Here is a 14,677-nt window from a genome sequence, read left to right on the forward strand (position 1 = left end):
AGAGACCACAGCCCAATTTGGACTGCAACTATGTAACAATTGTCTTAAGAGGATGCATGTTTCATCTGAGAAGTACGTGTTCGGCAAGTGGAAATATGTCTGATAAGCAGTAAGAAGTTCGCTTTATGATCCTTCGAGGTCGGCTCTTCCTATCATTCTGAAGCCAAATTCACCAAGCGTTGGATTGTTCACCCACTTCTATAAACCTGCCATTGATCTCACTGTGCAATCATTACACAAGGACTGTGAGGAGAATGTGTATACAGAAGATCCCAGAAGAAAGAAAGAAAAAACAGTTAATTTTCTTAACTCCCTGTATCTGGTGGCAACCTGACCGACAGGAAGTAGAGGAGAAAGCCCCTCTTGCACAGCACCACTTTTTAATAAGAGCGTTGATACTATGGAAAATAGAATGATGAACAAAAATCACCCTATTTTGAAGTGGAAACGTCTAGGAGCAACAACGGCTCAACCGCAAAGTGGTAGGCCACACAAGCTCACAGAACAGGACCACCGAGTGCCCGTAGGGCGCAAAAATTGTCTGTCCTCGGTTTCAACACTCAATACAGAGTTCCAAAACTGCCTCTGGAAGCAACGTCAGCACAATAACTGTTTTTATGGAACTTCAAGAAATGGGTTTCCATAGCCGAGCAGCCACACACAAGACTAAGATCACCATGTGCAATGCCAAGCAACGGCTGGAGTGGCGTAAAGCTCGTCGCCATTGGACTCTGGAGCAGCGGAAACGCGTTCTCTGGAATGATGAAACACGATTCATCATCTGGCAGTCCGACGGACTAATCTGGGTTTGGCAGATGCCAGGACAACGCTACCTGCCCCAATGCATAGTGCCAACTGTAAAGTTTGGTGGAGGAGGAATAATGGTCTGGGTCTGTATTTCATGGTTTGCGCTAGGCCCCTTAGTTGTAGTGAAGGGAAATCTTAATGCTACAGCATACAATGACATGCTAGACGATTCTGTACTTCCAAATTTGTGGCAACAGTTTGGGAAGGCCCTTTCCTGTTTCAGCATGACAATGCTCCCATGCACAAAGTGAGGTCCATACAGAAATTGTTTGTCAAGATCGGTGTGGAAGAACTTGACTGGCCTGCACAGGGCCCTGACAACCCCATAGAACACTTTTGGGATGAATTGGAATGCTGCGAGCCAGGCCTAATCGCCCAACATCAATGGCCGACATCACTAATACTCGTGGCTGAATGGAAGCAAGTCCCCGCAGCAATGTTCCAACATCTAATGGAAAGCCTTCCCAGAAGAGCGGAGGCTGTTTTTGCAGAAAAGGGGAGACCAACTCCATATTTAATGGCCATGATTTTGGAATGACAAGTACGACGAGCAGGTGTCCATATACTTTTGCAGTGTAGCTAGTACGAACTTCCAGACAGAGAAAGACATCACAAGTGTTCTTACAGGTGCGGACACGGGGGTAGTTGTGGGCCAGTAGGAAGCGCTCCACCCAGTTTTCCATGTTCTGCAGCACCCAGCTGTGAGCCAGCTTGTTCCTGGGGGTCTGCACCGCCAACCAGTCCAGACACTGGCTAGGGTTGTACTCTATCACCTGGGAGAGAACACACACAACAAATATTTTAGTCAACGGCATCAAGATCAACTGAAATAACTTCATAATGTGGATTAAGGACAAATAGATGAATAAATTGATGTTTAACTGAAGTAACTTGATAAAGAACAATGAATCAGATGAACCTATGTGCCCTCAAAGCCCATCACTAAGCTAAGGACCCTGGGACTGAACACCTCCCTTTGCAACTGGATCCTGGACTTCCTGTCGGGCCGCTCCCAGGTGGTGAGGGTAGGCAACAAGACATCCGCCTCGCTGACCATCAACACCGGGGCCCCTCAGGGGCGCGTGCTTAGTCCCCTCCTATAATCCCTGTTCACCCACGACTGCGTGGCAACGCCTAACTCCAACACCATCATTAAGTTCGCTGACGACACGACGGTGGTAGGCCTGATCACCGACGACAAGACAGCCTATAGGGAGGTCAGTGACCTGGCAGTGTGGTGCCAGGACAACAACCTCTTCCCTCAACGTGAGCAAGACAAAAGGAGCTGATCGAGGACTACAGGAAACGGAGAGTCGAGCACGCCCTCATCCACTGGCTGTAGTGGCGTGGGTCGAGAGCCTCAAGTTCCTCACTAAGGAATTAACATGGTCCACACACACCAACACAGTCGTGAAGGCCACACAATGCCTCTTGCCCCTCAGGAGGCTGAAACGATTTGGCATGGGCCCTCAGATTCTCAACAAAGTTCTACAGCTGCACCATTGAGAGAATCTTGACTGGCTGAGTCACCGCTTGGTACGGCAACTGCTAGATAGCTACCCGGACTATCTGCATTGACCCTTTTTGCACCAGCTCTTGACTCATCACATACGCTGCTGCTACTGTTTATTATCTATCCTGTTGGCGAGTCACTCGACCCCTACCTATATGTGAACATCTACCTCAATGACCTTGTACCCCTGCACATCGACTTGGCTATATACACACGGGGTAACAGCACCAAAATATTGTTATTTATTTCTTCTATTATTATAATTGTTCTATCTAAACCGTTGGGAAGGGCCCGTAAGGATCACTGTTTGTCTACACCTACTGTTTACGAAGCATGTGACCAATAACATGTGATTTTATGTTGAGTGTGTGACCGTACCTCCCAGATCCTCTGTAATATGTATGAGGCGAAGGAAGGCATGCCCGGAGGACCACCTGACAGCTCCATCAGCATGGTGAGCAGCTTGAAGAAAGGGTTTGCCGCCTAAAAGAGGGATGCAGAGAAAGAGAGCGAGAGAGAAGGGGATAGAGAGAGAGAGAGATGAGAGAAAGTAGAGCACATTTAAGGGATAAATTGAGATTTGTGCAAACTAATAATTGAGTTGGATAATAGATTGAGAGCATTATGTATTAAAAGTATAGGTTCTCACATCAGTGCTTACCTCAGGCGTCAGTTTAGCGATAGAGGTGAAGAGCATGGATACAATCTGGAATAGAACACAGGAGAAATGATGTCTCTGTGTTTATGTAATAATAAGAATTTAGTGGGTGCTTATATTTGTCCTATTTCAAACATGTAAAAGTGTGTATTAATACAAATTGGAAATGTGCTTTTTGCAAATTCCAACTCTCCCTGAGACACCCTCGGAGAGTGGGGTCACGGCCAGGGTCTGCCATTAACAACGGTGACATGTTTGTTTGTGGGTGCGTGTGCCCCGGTGCGTGTTAAACGTACGTGCTCGGCCAGGCGGTTGTTGTAGCGACACAGGCTGAAGATGAGGTTGCAGGTCTGCCTGATGTTGATGCCGTCTCGGATGTGCTGGAAGAGGAAAGGGAAGCCTTTCCCCCCGGTCAGGGCTGCCATGTCACTCTGGGACAGAGTCAGGTGTCTGGAGAGAGACGGAGGGTGAAAAGGAGATTAGAATGAAGGTGAAATTAAGCATATGAAGAAGGGGGAGGATTTGATAGTGACAACAGCGAATAAATTGGGTGCTGAATGTGGTAGTATTTATAGCTAACTTCTGGGCTGTATTACCAACACTATGTTGTCCTGCGCCAAAGCTATGAACATTTTCTGTGACCCAGCAAATGTACAATACCAAATTGTCTAGTCACAACAATTTTCTAGTTCTGGGTGATACTCAAATTGCCCAGTACCATTGACTAATCTCACTTTGCGAGCAGCAGGTCAAATCCCTGTGCCATATATGGCTTTCCTGTGTCCCAAGTGGTGCCGTGGCCATCTCTGCCCGGCAGTGCCCTACCTCTCAGAGCGGGACTGTTCCACCAGCAGGGCGATGAGAGCTATCATCTTCTCCAAGGCGGCCGGGCGGTACTTCTCTTCCGCCAGGGACAAGATGTCCTCCTCCTCATCCTCCTCTTCTCCCTCCTCCTCAGACAGCACCTCCACCTGGGGCTGGGGTGACCGGGGCATTACACACACTGTCACAGAAACACACACACACACACACAAACTAGCGTATACTTACGTTCTCAGGCCCCTTGGTGCCCATGTAGAAGTGCACCATGATGGAAATGGCTTGTAGGGACAGAAGGAACTGACTCTGGGGGAATGAGAAAAGAGAAAAACAGACTGTTAGCAAAAACCTTGTTCTCTAAAAAGACTTTTAGCCATGCATCTTGGTGAGGTAATACCAAGGTCATGGGGTTCACGCCCTGCAGGAATCACAGAAAACATACTGAAAATGTATGCACTCAGAGAGCAGGCTCTGGTCAAATGTAGTACACTCTGTCGGTAATAGGGTGCCATTTGGAACTCATTTTTACACAGTTAAGTCCTTTGGGATAAAAGTGTCAAGAGTATATTCCTATAAAATGACTATTGTTATCCACGACCCACCTCCTCCTCTCCCATCTTGGCGAACTCGTAGAGGAAGGCGAAGTACTCGGTCAGGTGTTTGCTGTGGGGCTTGACGCCATGCTCCATGATGGACAGCAGCGTCTTGACGAAGCGCGTCACGCACGAGCGGCTGCCGATGTCCTCCACCGGCCCGTCCATGTCGTCAGACCTGGAGGCCGCACACAGGAAGTGACATCAGACAACTTCTCAGGTCACGTTCATTCGGTACCAAACAAATGAAAATGGACTGAAACAGAAAGGGACTACCTTAAACTCCCATTTTTGTTTTGTGTTGCAAAGCATTTTGAAACGTTCTCTGTTGAGTACCTTAATGAACATGACCCAGGTGATACAGTGGAATTAAACTTGGGAGTTTTCCCTGAGTTTGTCCAGAACATTATCAAATCTAAACTTCTTTGGTTAGTGACCATTTCCCTCCATGTTGTGCCACAAAACTCCAAGTGCCCACAGTGCTAGGACAACTTGGTGACACGTGGCGCCTTTCTCTCAGCCAGCTAATGACAGACAGACACAACACGGTGATGTCACGCTGCATCGCCTCTAGTGGCAGCAAAACATGATCAGCTCAAGAGCCACGTTATAGACGACTCATGGGATATCAGAAGCTAGTTTAATAAGGGAAAAACTCAACATAAAATGTTTGCGTAAGCCATCAATTGTTTACGCTATAAAGCTTACAAATTAACATGTTTCTGAGTTGTGAGTGATTGATTGGCTGGTTGATTAATTTCTACATAAGCAACCATTCCTACCCGTCCTCCATGCCAGGTTGTAGGTAGAGGTGGGCGTGGACGGGCCGTAGCCTCTGGATGACGTGGATACACAGCCTCTGAAACATCTGATGGGGGACAAATGGGCAGAGAGTGAGTGAGTGAGTGAGTGAGTGAGTGAGACGAACAATCTGATTGGGGCTCTCACCTGTCGAACAATCTGATTGGGGCACTTGATGAGGATCTGCATGGGCCACCAGTTGTCATCAGCCATGCGGTCCAAAAACCACTGAAAGACCACACGAAAACAGGAAGTTAACAATTACCCTGATAAAGACTGAAAACCATTCAGCACAATATGTGGTCCCCGATTTGTGCTTCAACAAACAGTCAATTTACCTCGCAGGCCGCCTGGCTGTTGTTGAATTGTTTGGTCAGGAGCTCGATCCACTGCAACATGGTGGGCTGAAAACACACAGACGAAATTTAGACAAACCTTTGCTAGAAGTTACAGACCATCTTCCACGCTGTAAAACAGAGGGCCGAAAAATAACCAGACTGCAATCTAGCCACTAGAGGGAGCCATCCACTGACAGTAAGGAAGGACAACTCACCTTTTCCTTAGAGTGAATGAATGTCTCCAGGACAAATGACGTGCTAAGCTGTAACCAAGGAGGAGAAGTGTGAGAAAGTACATTCAAAGTGGAAAGATAAAGCCATAAATAAATCTGTGAAAAGTTCAAGGACTTTCAAATTAAGTTCTATGGTTGAGAATAAGGCTTTAGTGGAGTGCGGTCGTACCTTGGCAGTCATGAGGGAGATGGGTTTAGGGTCTGGTAAAGTGCTAGGGATGCTGCTGCAAAGCTGCCACATGAACCTGTAGGTAAGAGTGCAGAGTGAGTCACAACACTGATCTCAGACCAGTTTATCCACCAAGGCAACACTTCATCCTACATAACTTACACCATGTTAACAGATCAAGACCGTGTTCATATTTGAATGGATATGAGCTTTAATTGAGCCAGTACTTCATAAGTAAAATCGATTTAGTTATACATTTCAGGGTCAAGTCACGGGCACACAAGCAAAGTACTCTTAACATACGTTCTCAATAATATCACATCTGCATTCTAGCTTCAGAAAAGGTACAGTCATGACGGCTAGTATAAAAATGTGTCACTTACCCAAAGTATGTGTGCTCGAAAATGTTCTTGTCCTGGAGAAACTGCATGTTGTCTTGCCAAATCCACTGAGTAGAGAAAATAAAAGAAATACAGAATAAGTATTTCAAAGTTTTGAGAGAATAAAGAACGTGAGAAAGGAGAGTGCTACGAGATTGTAACCAGCCGGGTACCTCGAGTAGATCTGGAGAAACGTCGAAGTTGAAGTCTTTGCCATTTTCCTCCTCGAGCTCCACTCTCTTGTAGAAAAGCATGTAGGCACTGTGGGTCTGGGGGGGAGAGACACGGGACAAACTGTCAACTTTAAAACCCATCATTTTATTCAACTAAATTTCACTTTAGAAAATGATTTACAAGGAAACTGACCTTCTCAAAGGAGAAGTCCATGAACTTGTCGGTGACCGAGTCGTATGTTTTTGTCTAAAAGACATATGATAGTGAGACGAAACATTTCAATATTGAAAAGTATAAATGAACAGGAAAACACTGGAGCTTTGTCTTTATTTTAGGATTTACCGTCATCTCTCCACCGAAGCACTCGGAGGCTAGCTGGGCTGAATCAAACGGCTTCACCTCGGCATCATTGAATAGGTACCTGAGAAAAGCAAATTAAGTTAGAGACCTCTTTTTTTTTTTTTATTCTGATTTCAATACTAGAGCCAGAGATATTCTTCACCATTTGTTATTCTTGTAGGCGTGCGGGTTGACGATGTCTCGGATGAAACTGTAGTAATGGCCGCCGTCCGCCGTGCCTGTGTGCACCGTGACGCCGATTAGGTCGTACTCGTAGCTCTCCGCCACCTTAGCCCCACCCTCCTCCCGGAAACCTGTAGTAGGATATAGTGGACCACATCAATGAGCAAACCCATTCCTCCAATTATTGGTTGAAGGTATGCTGGTTGCTCCACCGAGCTTGCCCTCTGATAGGCTAGGATCAAAACTTCTCATATCGGCGATAAATCACTGCGGAGCATTACAGACACGACATTGTTTTCAAATATTCGTTTTTCCTATCCAGCACCTGCACATTTGTCCTTTTTCTACAGACTATGAAAAGGGAATTCTCCTCATATTGCTATTCAACCCGATTTCAAATTCACCAAATAGACAGTATAGTGACACGTGAATTTAGTACAGGGCCTATGGAGAACCAATCAGGTGCTTGGGGGTCTGTCGGGAACAGGAAGTGACGCGTACCCTCTTTCCTGTCGCCCTTGGCCATGAGGAAGTCCTCAGTGTAGGGGGTCATGTCGAGGCGCAGGGGGAAGGAGAAGTGCGTGTTGACCTTCTCCTTCATCATGGTGACCATGTTGAAGGTGTAGCGCATGGTGTTGAAGCTCAGGATGCGAGGAAGCTTCTTGAAGCAGGCCCTGGAAAGGAGCAGGATGGAGAAAGGGAAGGGAGATTAATATAAGCACAGGTCTTGGACAAAAAAAGAAAAAAAAAAAGAGAAACTAGAGATGTCAATAATAGTTATTTCTTCAAATCGTAAACTAACATCAACTGGTGGAAAACCAGCTAACCATTCCAAAAATGTCTAATATACAACTACCACCTCCAATTTATTAGGTTCTGCTGATTTTCAGGAGAGAAAGCACAGGGCATTTGGACCAGCAGGGTCCTCTTCGGGAGGTTTGAGTCGACTCACCTCTTCTCGGCGCGTACTTTCTTGCCACACTGGGAGCAGGTGTACATGTTGTCCCCCTCCAGAGTGTCCTTGATGGTCACCTCGTCCAGAGATTCCTGAGGAAACACCAAGACACACCAACGTCTCTAGCAGCATGCCAAGCAGTACTGTACGCCCACAAGAACGAGGAGCGTAGAAAATACACCAGACTAACAGAACACATAGGATGACTTGAGGAAAAGTTGCCATTTGCCAGAGTAGAAATTCCAAGCTGAATAGAAGGCAGCAGTGTGATACTACAGCGCTATGAGATTTGTGATTGGAAGGTAAATCCCAGTCTATAACACTTGGTTGCACTTCTAAACCAAGTCAACGATGCTGATGGCGATGTGCTTACGTAGATGTTCTTCATGTCGGCCACCTGGCACCTGACTGTGTAGAACTCCTCGGCTGTCTGACTCACGTGGTCACAGTCCTGTTGGACGGAGAAAATGAGTTGAACGAGAATGGCTTCACGCACACACACACTCCAACACGAACGCAATACATGCGCGTAGGGCGATATTTTGTAGTGAATTGTTGTGGCGCAAAAGGAATTGTGCAAAGCACAAAAAAGACAGTAAACCTCGTTATCTCGCAGTGTGATTTATAGAGTTTTGCACTTTACACAATTCTTTTGCACTACGGAAATGTTGCCGGGAAACATTTAAAAAGGAGTACGGTGATTCTTACCAGCGAGACCACATTGTTGGTGATGACGCCGCCAAAGAGAGTCTTCACTGTGTTTTTCAGGTCCTGGGACATCTCCTCTATCTTGGTGATGAGGTCGGTGAAGAACTCGGTCATGTCCTTCTGCTCGCCCGTGTTCAGGGGCTGCTTGTCCATGGTGTAGGTCTTACAGAACGGGCGGGGGTTGTACGCCTTCCTCTCGCTCTCCTGGAACCGGGGACGGAGAGAGGAGGAGAATTAGGCAATGGAAGAAAGGTGGAGCGGAGCAGAATTGAAGTAGCAGTGTCTCTACGGGGACAATGTCTGTTTGTTCTTGTCAACGGACTGAGGCGATAGAGTGTTGTGACAGACGGCTGGAGGAGAGAGAGCGGCTGCATACCATGAGATAGGTGAACATCTTCTGGAGCTCCAGTAAGGTGGTCTTGTGCTTAATCTCCTCTGCGTACTGGGAAAACGCACAACTCTCGTTAATAAACAACATTCACAACTTCAACATCAAAGCATTCTTCAGGTGGCAGAGGGAGTGAAATAGCATGTGTGGGATGAGCATTCATGCGCAAAAAGGCTGCCGCATATCATCCAGATGAGTGCTATATACACACACACACGCGGATGAGGTGAAATTGCCCCATACAACCTACAGCATTGTGAAAAAGGAACCATTGTAATATCATCCATTACAATCACTAATAGAGAGAGAGAGAGAGCGAGAACAAGACAGGAAAAAAAGAAAGAATGAAAGAGAGGTGTAAGAAAAGCAAGAGAGGTACGATAGGACAAAGAGAGCGAAAGAGGAGCACAGTATTTAGAGGACCGACCTTCGCAGTGAAGACAGCCTGGCGTGCCTCAGGGATCATGTAGAGCTGTTGGATAGTGGAGGCCAGGTAGCAGGTGGCCCCCAGGTTAGTGAGGCCCACAAAGCGACACTCGGCACGCACGTCATCGTGGGGCCAGTAGTCCCACTTGTACGGGGCGTGAGAGGCTGGGGGGGGGGGGGGGGGGGGGGGGGGGGTAGAAATGTCAATTGAATTAACTAAACACAAATCTTCATATCTTTCAGAAGCCTAATAGAATATAGTGGACATAAGATGATATGCTTGATGATGCCCAAACATGTACACTGGATCCTAATCACATCATTTATAAATGGGACCTGGAACTTAATAAACCAACTTGCTCCGCTCATTTGATCCAGTCATGGAAATCCACGGAGCAGACATTACCAACAGGAAGGCCTGACTTCAACGAGATGCTATTTGGATGTTTGTTTAAAACCAGCGTATTGTATTTATACTCCCTCACACTCCCCCCTCCCCCCAAAAAAACAGCTAGGCGCAGTTTAGGGACAAAAACTATTTTCAGTTTGGTCAGCCAGCACAATGTCAAATTCAATACCCATTGTATTCCCTTGGGCCCTCCCACCAACGCATTACTCTCACTGACAAATATTCCTACTGGCATTTTCAACAGTTCCTAAAGGTTCATCTCACTCTGCATGTGCTGGGACATGACCCAGTTGTGAAGCAGCCTGTAGTTCTCCACCGAGCCCTTCACCGTCTCCACCAGGAGGTCGTAGGCGGCGGCGCGGGCCGCATGCGACTTGCACTTGGGCTGGGCGCGGTCGGCCAGGCTGGGAAGGAGGAAGAGCAGGTTGTGGACGTCGCGCAGAAACTCCTGGCCCTCGCGGGAGAACTTGAAGGGGGGCTTGTGTTTGAGGACGCTGGTGGCGAGGCGCAGGAGGCCCGTGAGACCGTCGTCCTCGATTGCGCCGTCTTGCTGGTCCAGGATCTCACGGCTGGGGAGCGGGAGACAGGTCAAGGTTTGATCAAGCAAACTTAATTGTAGAACTGGTTTAAAAACAGTCTTGTCTTGTGTATTTGAGCTGGCCTTCATGCTCCAGCAAGAATGTGGACAAAGCAAGCAATCAGACATAAAATATCTAATTCAAGAGAGACCCGGGTTGATCCTATTTCCAATATAGCGCACTACTTTTGACCCGAGCCGAAGGTCCATCAAAAGGTAGTGCACCAAACAGGCAATACGATGCTGTTTCAGACACCGAACTGGTCTTGGATTCATCTTGGACTCACCTCCGGATGCAGTCGGCCAGGTGTCTGGCTAAAGCATCCAGGTCCAACAGAGTGGTTTGGCTGGCGTCTTTGACGTGGATGTTGTCGATGAGCTTGCACAGCAGCCAGAAGTACTCCTTACAGCCCGTCCTCAGCACGGGCTCCTCTTCATAGTCCTCCACCTGAACACATGAGCACATCAGCTACAGAGCCCTTTCACTCATATTAGGCATCTGTAACGTGACCTAGGAATTGAATAACCCACACTGAACACATTTGTTTTAGTCAGTATACAGTACAACAAAATTGTGCTTGTGTGCGTCTATGTTTCTGTGAATGCGTGCGTATATATGCATGTGTCTATACGGGCAAGTGTGCATGTGTGCTGTACCCACCCGCAGTGGTTTGAGGGCCTGTGCGTCAGGGAGGAACTTGAGCAGTGTGGAGGCGGCCAGCAGCAGGAAGGACCTGTTGATGGACTCTCCTCCGTCCAGACCAGACAGGGACAGCTTGTACAGGCCGTTACAAGCCTCGTGACGCACCGCCGTCTGAGAAGGACGAGACGCACGTTAAAAACGCCATACATTCCTCTATTTGCATTTCTATTTATACGATTCTGTGAGCCAATTGATCCGTGTGACCTTGGTGACCACATCAAATAGAGGAATGTGTTGTGTTAACGTGAGTGTCTTTTGTTACCAAAGTCACACGGCTCAATTGGGTCACAGATTCGTTAGTATTTCAGTGGCATCAAAATAGGATAGTGAACAAATCGCAGTATAGCTAGATTCTTTCCAGAGACAATATTTTTGGATGGAAATACCCACAGATGTTACACTGAAACAAATAAAAGTCATGGTTTTAGGTAGGGGGAAGAAAAGCAAGATGAAGACGATGCTAGATAGCAGTTGTTCATCATTTCCAGGGGGGGGGGGGGGGTCAACGTCTCATGATATTCTCCCCCAGACCTCACCTCCGGCACCAGCAGGGTGAGCTTCTTCAGCCAGTCGTGGAGGTGGTCGCTGTCGGCCAGACTGGACTTGACCGTAGAGCAGCAGTGGGCCCAGCTCACCAGCAGCCACATGGAGTAGTGGGTCACTGGTACATAGGAATAACACATTAGACATGTGAAACTACTGAGAACAATGTTCTTAAGCACAAACAGAATGGACAGGAGGCTATGAAAGTTGTATTGTCAGAGCAAAACGTGTGTGTGGAAAAAAAATCTGTGGGACTTTTCATGTAGATGAACGTTATTTAAGCGTACGTAAAAATGTTGCTCACCTTCATGACGGGACCGGTGATCTGACTGGGCCTTCAAAACTCTGCAGGTGAGACAGGAAGTAAACATAGTCAAGATAGGTTGAGGGAAACCTTCAGTACAAAAACATTTCACACCGATATCCATGTCCATACAACAAGAAAACTTACAATGAATGCCAAACACATTCCTTATCCTTCAAATTCAAAAGCCTTTATTGGCATGGAGAGTGTGACCACATGCATTGCGCCACACCAAATACACTAAGTAGTTAAGTACTACATACTAGTGCGTAGTGTGACTATTGAAACATAGGCCTCGTCTTCGGTGTTCGCTCACCTGTGTGCTAGGTTGTCGTAGGTGTAGGCCACGTTGATCAAGCGCTGGATCAGGTTGGTGCCTTGGACAAGGCCTAGGAAGACCTGAAAAGGGAAAAAAAAGGATGGTTTATCAAGTGTTTAAGATAGAAATAATTAACCATGGGGATAGTTCTGAAGTTCGTGTAGAGGCCAAGACACCACAGGGAGGGAAGTACAGAGAAACAAAACAGCTGCGAGCAATAGAAGACTGCTTCAGAAGGAGAGGAAATAGAAGACTGCTTCAGAAGGAAAGGAAATAGAAGACTGCTTCAGAGGAAGAGAAGAGGCAATAGAAGACTGCTTCAGAAGGAAAGGAAATAGAAGACTGCTTCAGAAGGAAGAGAAGAGGCAATAGAAGACTGCTTCAGAAGGAGAGGAAATAGAAGACTGCTTCAGAAGGAGAGGAAATAGAAGACTGCTCAGAAGGAAAGGAAATAGAAGACTGCTCAGAAGGAAAGGAAATAGAAGACTGCTCAGAAGGAAAGGAAATAGAAGACTGCTCAGAAGGAAAGGAAATAGAAGACTGCTCAGAAGGAAAGGAAATAGAAGACTGCTCAGAAGGAAAGGAAATAGAAGACTGCTTCAGAAGGAAAGGAAATAGAAGACTGCTTCAGAAGGAAAGGAAATAGAAGACTGCTCAGAAGGAAAGAAAATAGAAGACTGCTCAGAAGGAAAGGAAATAGAAGACTGATCAGAAGGAAAGGAAATAGAAGACTGCTTCAGAAGGAAAGGAAATAGAAGACTGCTTCAGAAGGAGAGGAAATAGAAGACTGCTTCAGAAGGAAAGGAAATAGAAGACTGCTCAGAAGGAAAGGAAAGGAAATAGAAGACTGCTTCAGAAGGAAAGGAAATAGAAGACTGCTTCAGAAGGAAAGGAAATAGAAGACTGCTCAGAAGGAAAGGAAATAGAAGACTGCTCAGAAGGAAAGGAAATAGAAGACTGCTTCAGAAGGAAAGGAAATAGAAGACTGCTTCAGAAGGAAAGGAAATAGAAGACTGCTTCAGAGGAAGAGAAGAGGCAATAGAAGACTGCTTCAGAAGGAGAGGAAAGGAAATAGAAGACTGCTCAGAAGGAAAGGAAATAGAAGACTGCTTCAGAAGGAAAGGAAATAGAAGACTGCTCAGAAGGAAAGGAAATAGAAGACTGCTTCAGAAGGAAAGGAAATAGAAGACTGCTCAGAAGGAAAGGAAATAGAAGACTGATCAGAAGGAAAGGAAATAGAAGACTGCTTCAGAAGGAAAGGAAATAGAAGACTGCTTCAGAAGGAGAGGAAATAGAAGACTGCTTCAGAAGGAAAGGAAATAGAAGACTGCTCAGAAGGAAAGGAAAGGAAATAGAAGACTGCTTCAGAAGGAAAGGAAATAGAAGACTGCTTCAGAAGGAAAGGAAATAGAAGACTGCTCAGAAGGAAAGGAAATAGAAGACTGCTCAGAAGGAAAGGAAATAGAAGACTGCTCAGAAGGAAAGGAAATAGAAGACTGCTCAGAAGGAAAGGAAATAGAAGACTGCTCAGAAGGAAAGGAAATAGAAGACTGCTCAGAAGGAAAGGAAATAGAAGACTGCTCAGAAGGAAAGGAAATAGAAGACTGCTTCAGAAGGAAAGGAAATAGAAGACTGCTCAGAAGGAAAGAAAATAGAAGACTGATCAGAAGGAAAGGAAATAGAAGACTGCTTCAGAAGGAAAGGAAATAGAAGACTGCTTCAGAAGGAGAGGAAATAGAAGACTGCTTCAGAAGGAAAGGAAATAGAAGACTGCTCAGAAGGAAAGGAAAGGAAATAGAAGACTGCTTCAGAAGGAAAGGAAATAGAAGACTGCTTCAGAAGGAAAGGAAATAGAAGACTGCTCAGAAGGAAAGGAAATAGAAGACTGCTCAGAAGGAAAGGAAATAGAAGACTGCTTCAGAAGGAAAGGAAATAGAAGACTGCTTCAGAAGGAAAGGAAATAGAAGACTGCTTCAGAGGAAGAGAAGAGGCAATAGAAGACTGCTTCAGAAGGAGAGGAAAGGAAATAGAAGACTGCTCAGAAGGAAAGGAAATAGAAGACTGCTTCAGAAGGAAAGGAAATAGAAGACTGCTCAGAAGGAAAGGAAATAGAAGACTGCTTCAGAAGGAAAGAAAATAGAAGACTGCTCAGAAGGAAAGAAAATAGAAGACTGCTCAGAAGGAAAGGAAATAGAAGACTGATCAGAAGGAAAGGAAATAGAAGACTGCTTCAGAAGGAAAGGAAATAGAAGACTGCTTCAGAAGGAAAGGAAATAGAAGACTGCTTCAGAAGGAGAGGAAATAGAAGACTGCTTCAGAAGGAAAGGAAATAGAAGAC

The 14,677-nt window shown here is 46.1% G+C and overlaps 1 protein-coding gene and 1 non-coding gene across 8 annotated transcripts in view; both read right to left on the reverse strand.

Annotated features, from left to right (window-relative positions):
* LOC115208582 (ubiquitin carboxyl-terminal hydrolase 34-like) overlaps positions 1-14,677 on the reverse strand; it is a 75,166-nt gene that overhangs the window by 16,524 nt on the left and 43,965 nt on the right. For 5 of the 7 annotated variants that reach the window (XM_029776753.1, XM_029776752.1, XM_029776749.1 and 2 more), the window contains exons 34-62: positions 12,337-12,419; positions 12,021-12,061; positions 11,710-11,834; positions 11,132-11,284; positions 10,758-10,918; positions 10,158-10,462; positions 9,486-9,649; positions 9,047-9,112; positions 8,671-8,874; positions 8,336-8,413; positions 7,960-8,054; positions 7,509-7,681; positions 6,988-7,138; positions 6,828-6,906; positions 6,678-6,731; positions 6,485-6,580; positions 6,315-6,379; positions 5,932-6,007; positions 5,745-5,792; positions 5,530-5,595; positions 5,339-5,419; positions 5,173-5,258; positions 4,400-4,568; positions 4,029-4,103; positions 3,804-3,955; positions 3,275-3,428; positions 2,970-3,026; positions 2,699-2,803; positions 1,433-1,580 (exon numbers count right to left, since the gene is read on the reverse strand). In XM_029776753.1, coding sequence (XP_029632613.1) covers positions 1,433-1,580; positions 2,699-2,803; positions 2,970-3,026; positions 3,275-3,428; positions 3,804-3,955; positions 4,029-4,103; positions 4,400-4,568; positions 5,173-5,258; positions 5,339-5,419; positions 5,530-5,595; positions 5,745-5,792; positions 5,932-6,007; positions 6,315-6,379; positions 6,485-6,580; positions 6,678-6,731; positions 6,828-6,906; positions 6,988-7,138; positions 7,509-7,681; positions 7,960-8,054; positions 8,336-8,413; positions 8,671-8,874; positions 9,047-9,112; positions 9,486-9,649; positions 10,158-10,462; positions 10,758-10,918; positions 11,132-11,284; positions 11,710-11,834; positions 12,021-12,061; positions 12,337-12,419 — 3,310 coding nt within the window. The remainder of the gene's footprint in view (positions 1-1,432; positions 1,581-2,698; positions 2,804-2,969; positions 3,027-3,274; positions 3,429-3,803; positions 3,956-4,028; positions 4,104-4,399; positions 4,569-5,172; positions 5,259-5,338; positions 5,420-5,529; positions 5,596-5,744; positions 5,793-5,931; positions 6,008-6,314; positions 6,380-6,484; positions 6,581-6,677; positions 6,732-6,827; positions 6,907-6,987; positions 7,139-7,508; positions 7,682-7,959; positions 8,055-8,335; positions 8,414-8,670; positions 8,875-9,046; positions 9,113-9,485; positions 9,650-10,157; positions 10,463-10,757; positions 10,919-11,131; positions 11,285-11,709; positions 11,835-12,020; positions 12,062-12,336; positions 12,420-14,677) is intronic. The other 2 variants (XM_029776751.1, XM_029776748.1) reach the window with 1 other exon arrangement.
* Positions 4,838-4,971, reverse strand: LOC115147954 (small nucleolar RNA SNORA17). Its single transcript, XR_003866534.1, has one exon. It is a non-coding gene; the product is annotated as a small nucleolar RNA SNORA17 (small nucleolar RNA).

This window comes from Salmo trutta, chromosome 14 (genome assembly GCF_901001165.1).
Source record: "Salmo trutta chromosome 14, fSalTru1.1, whole genome shotgun sequence".
NCBI classification, from domain to species: Eukaryota; Metazoa; Chordata; class Actinopteri; order Salmoniformes; family Salmonidae; genus Salmo; species Salmo trutta.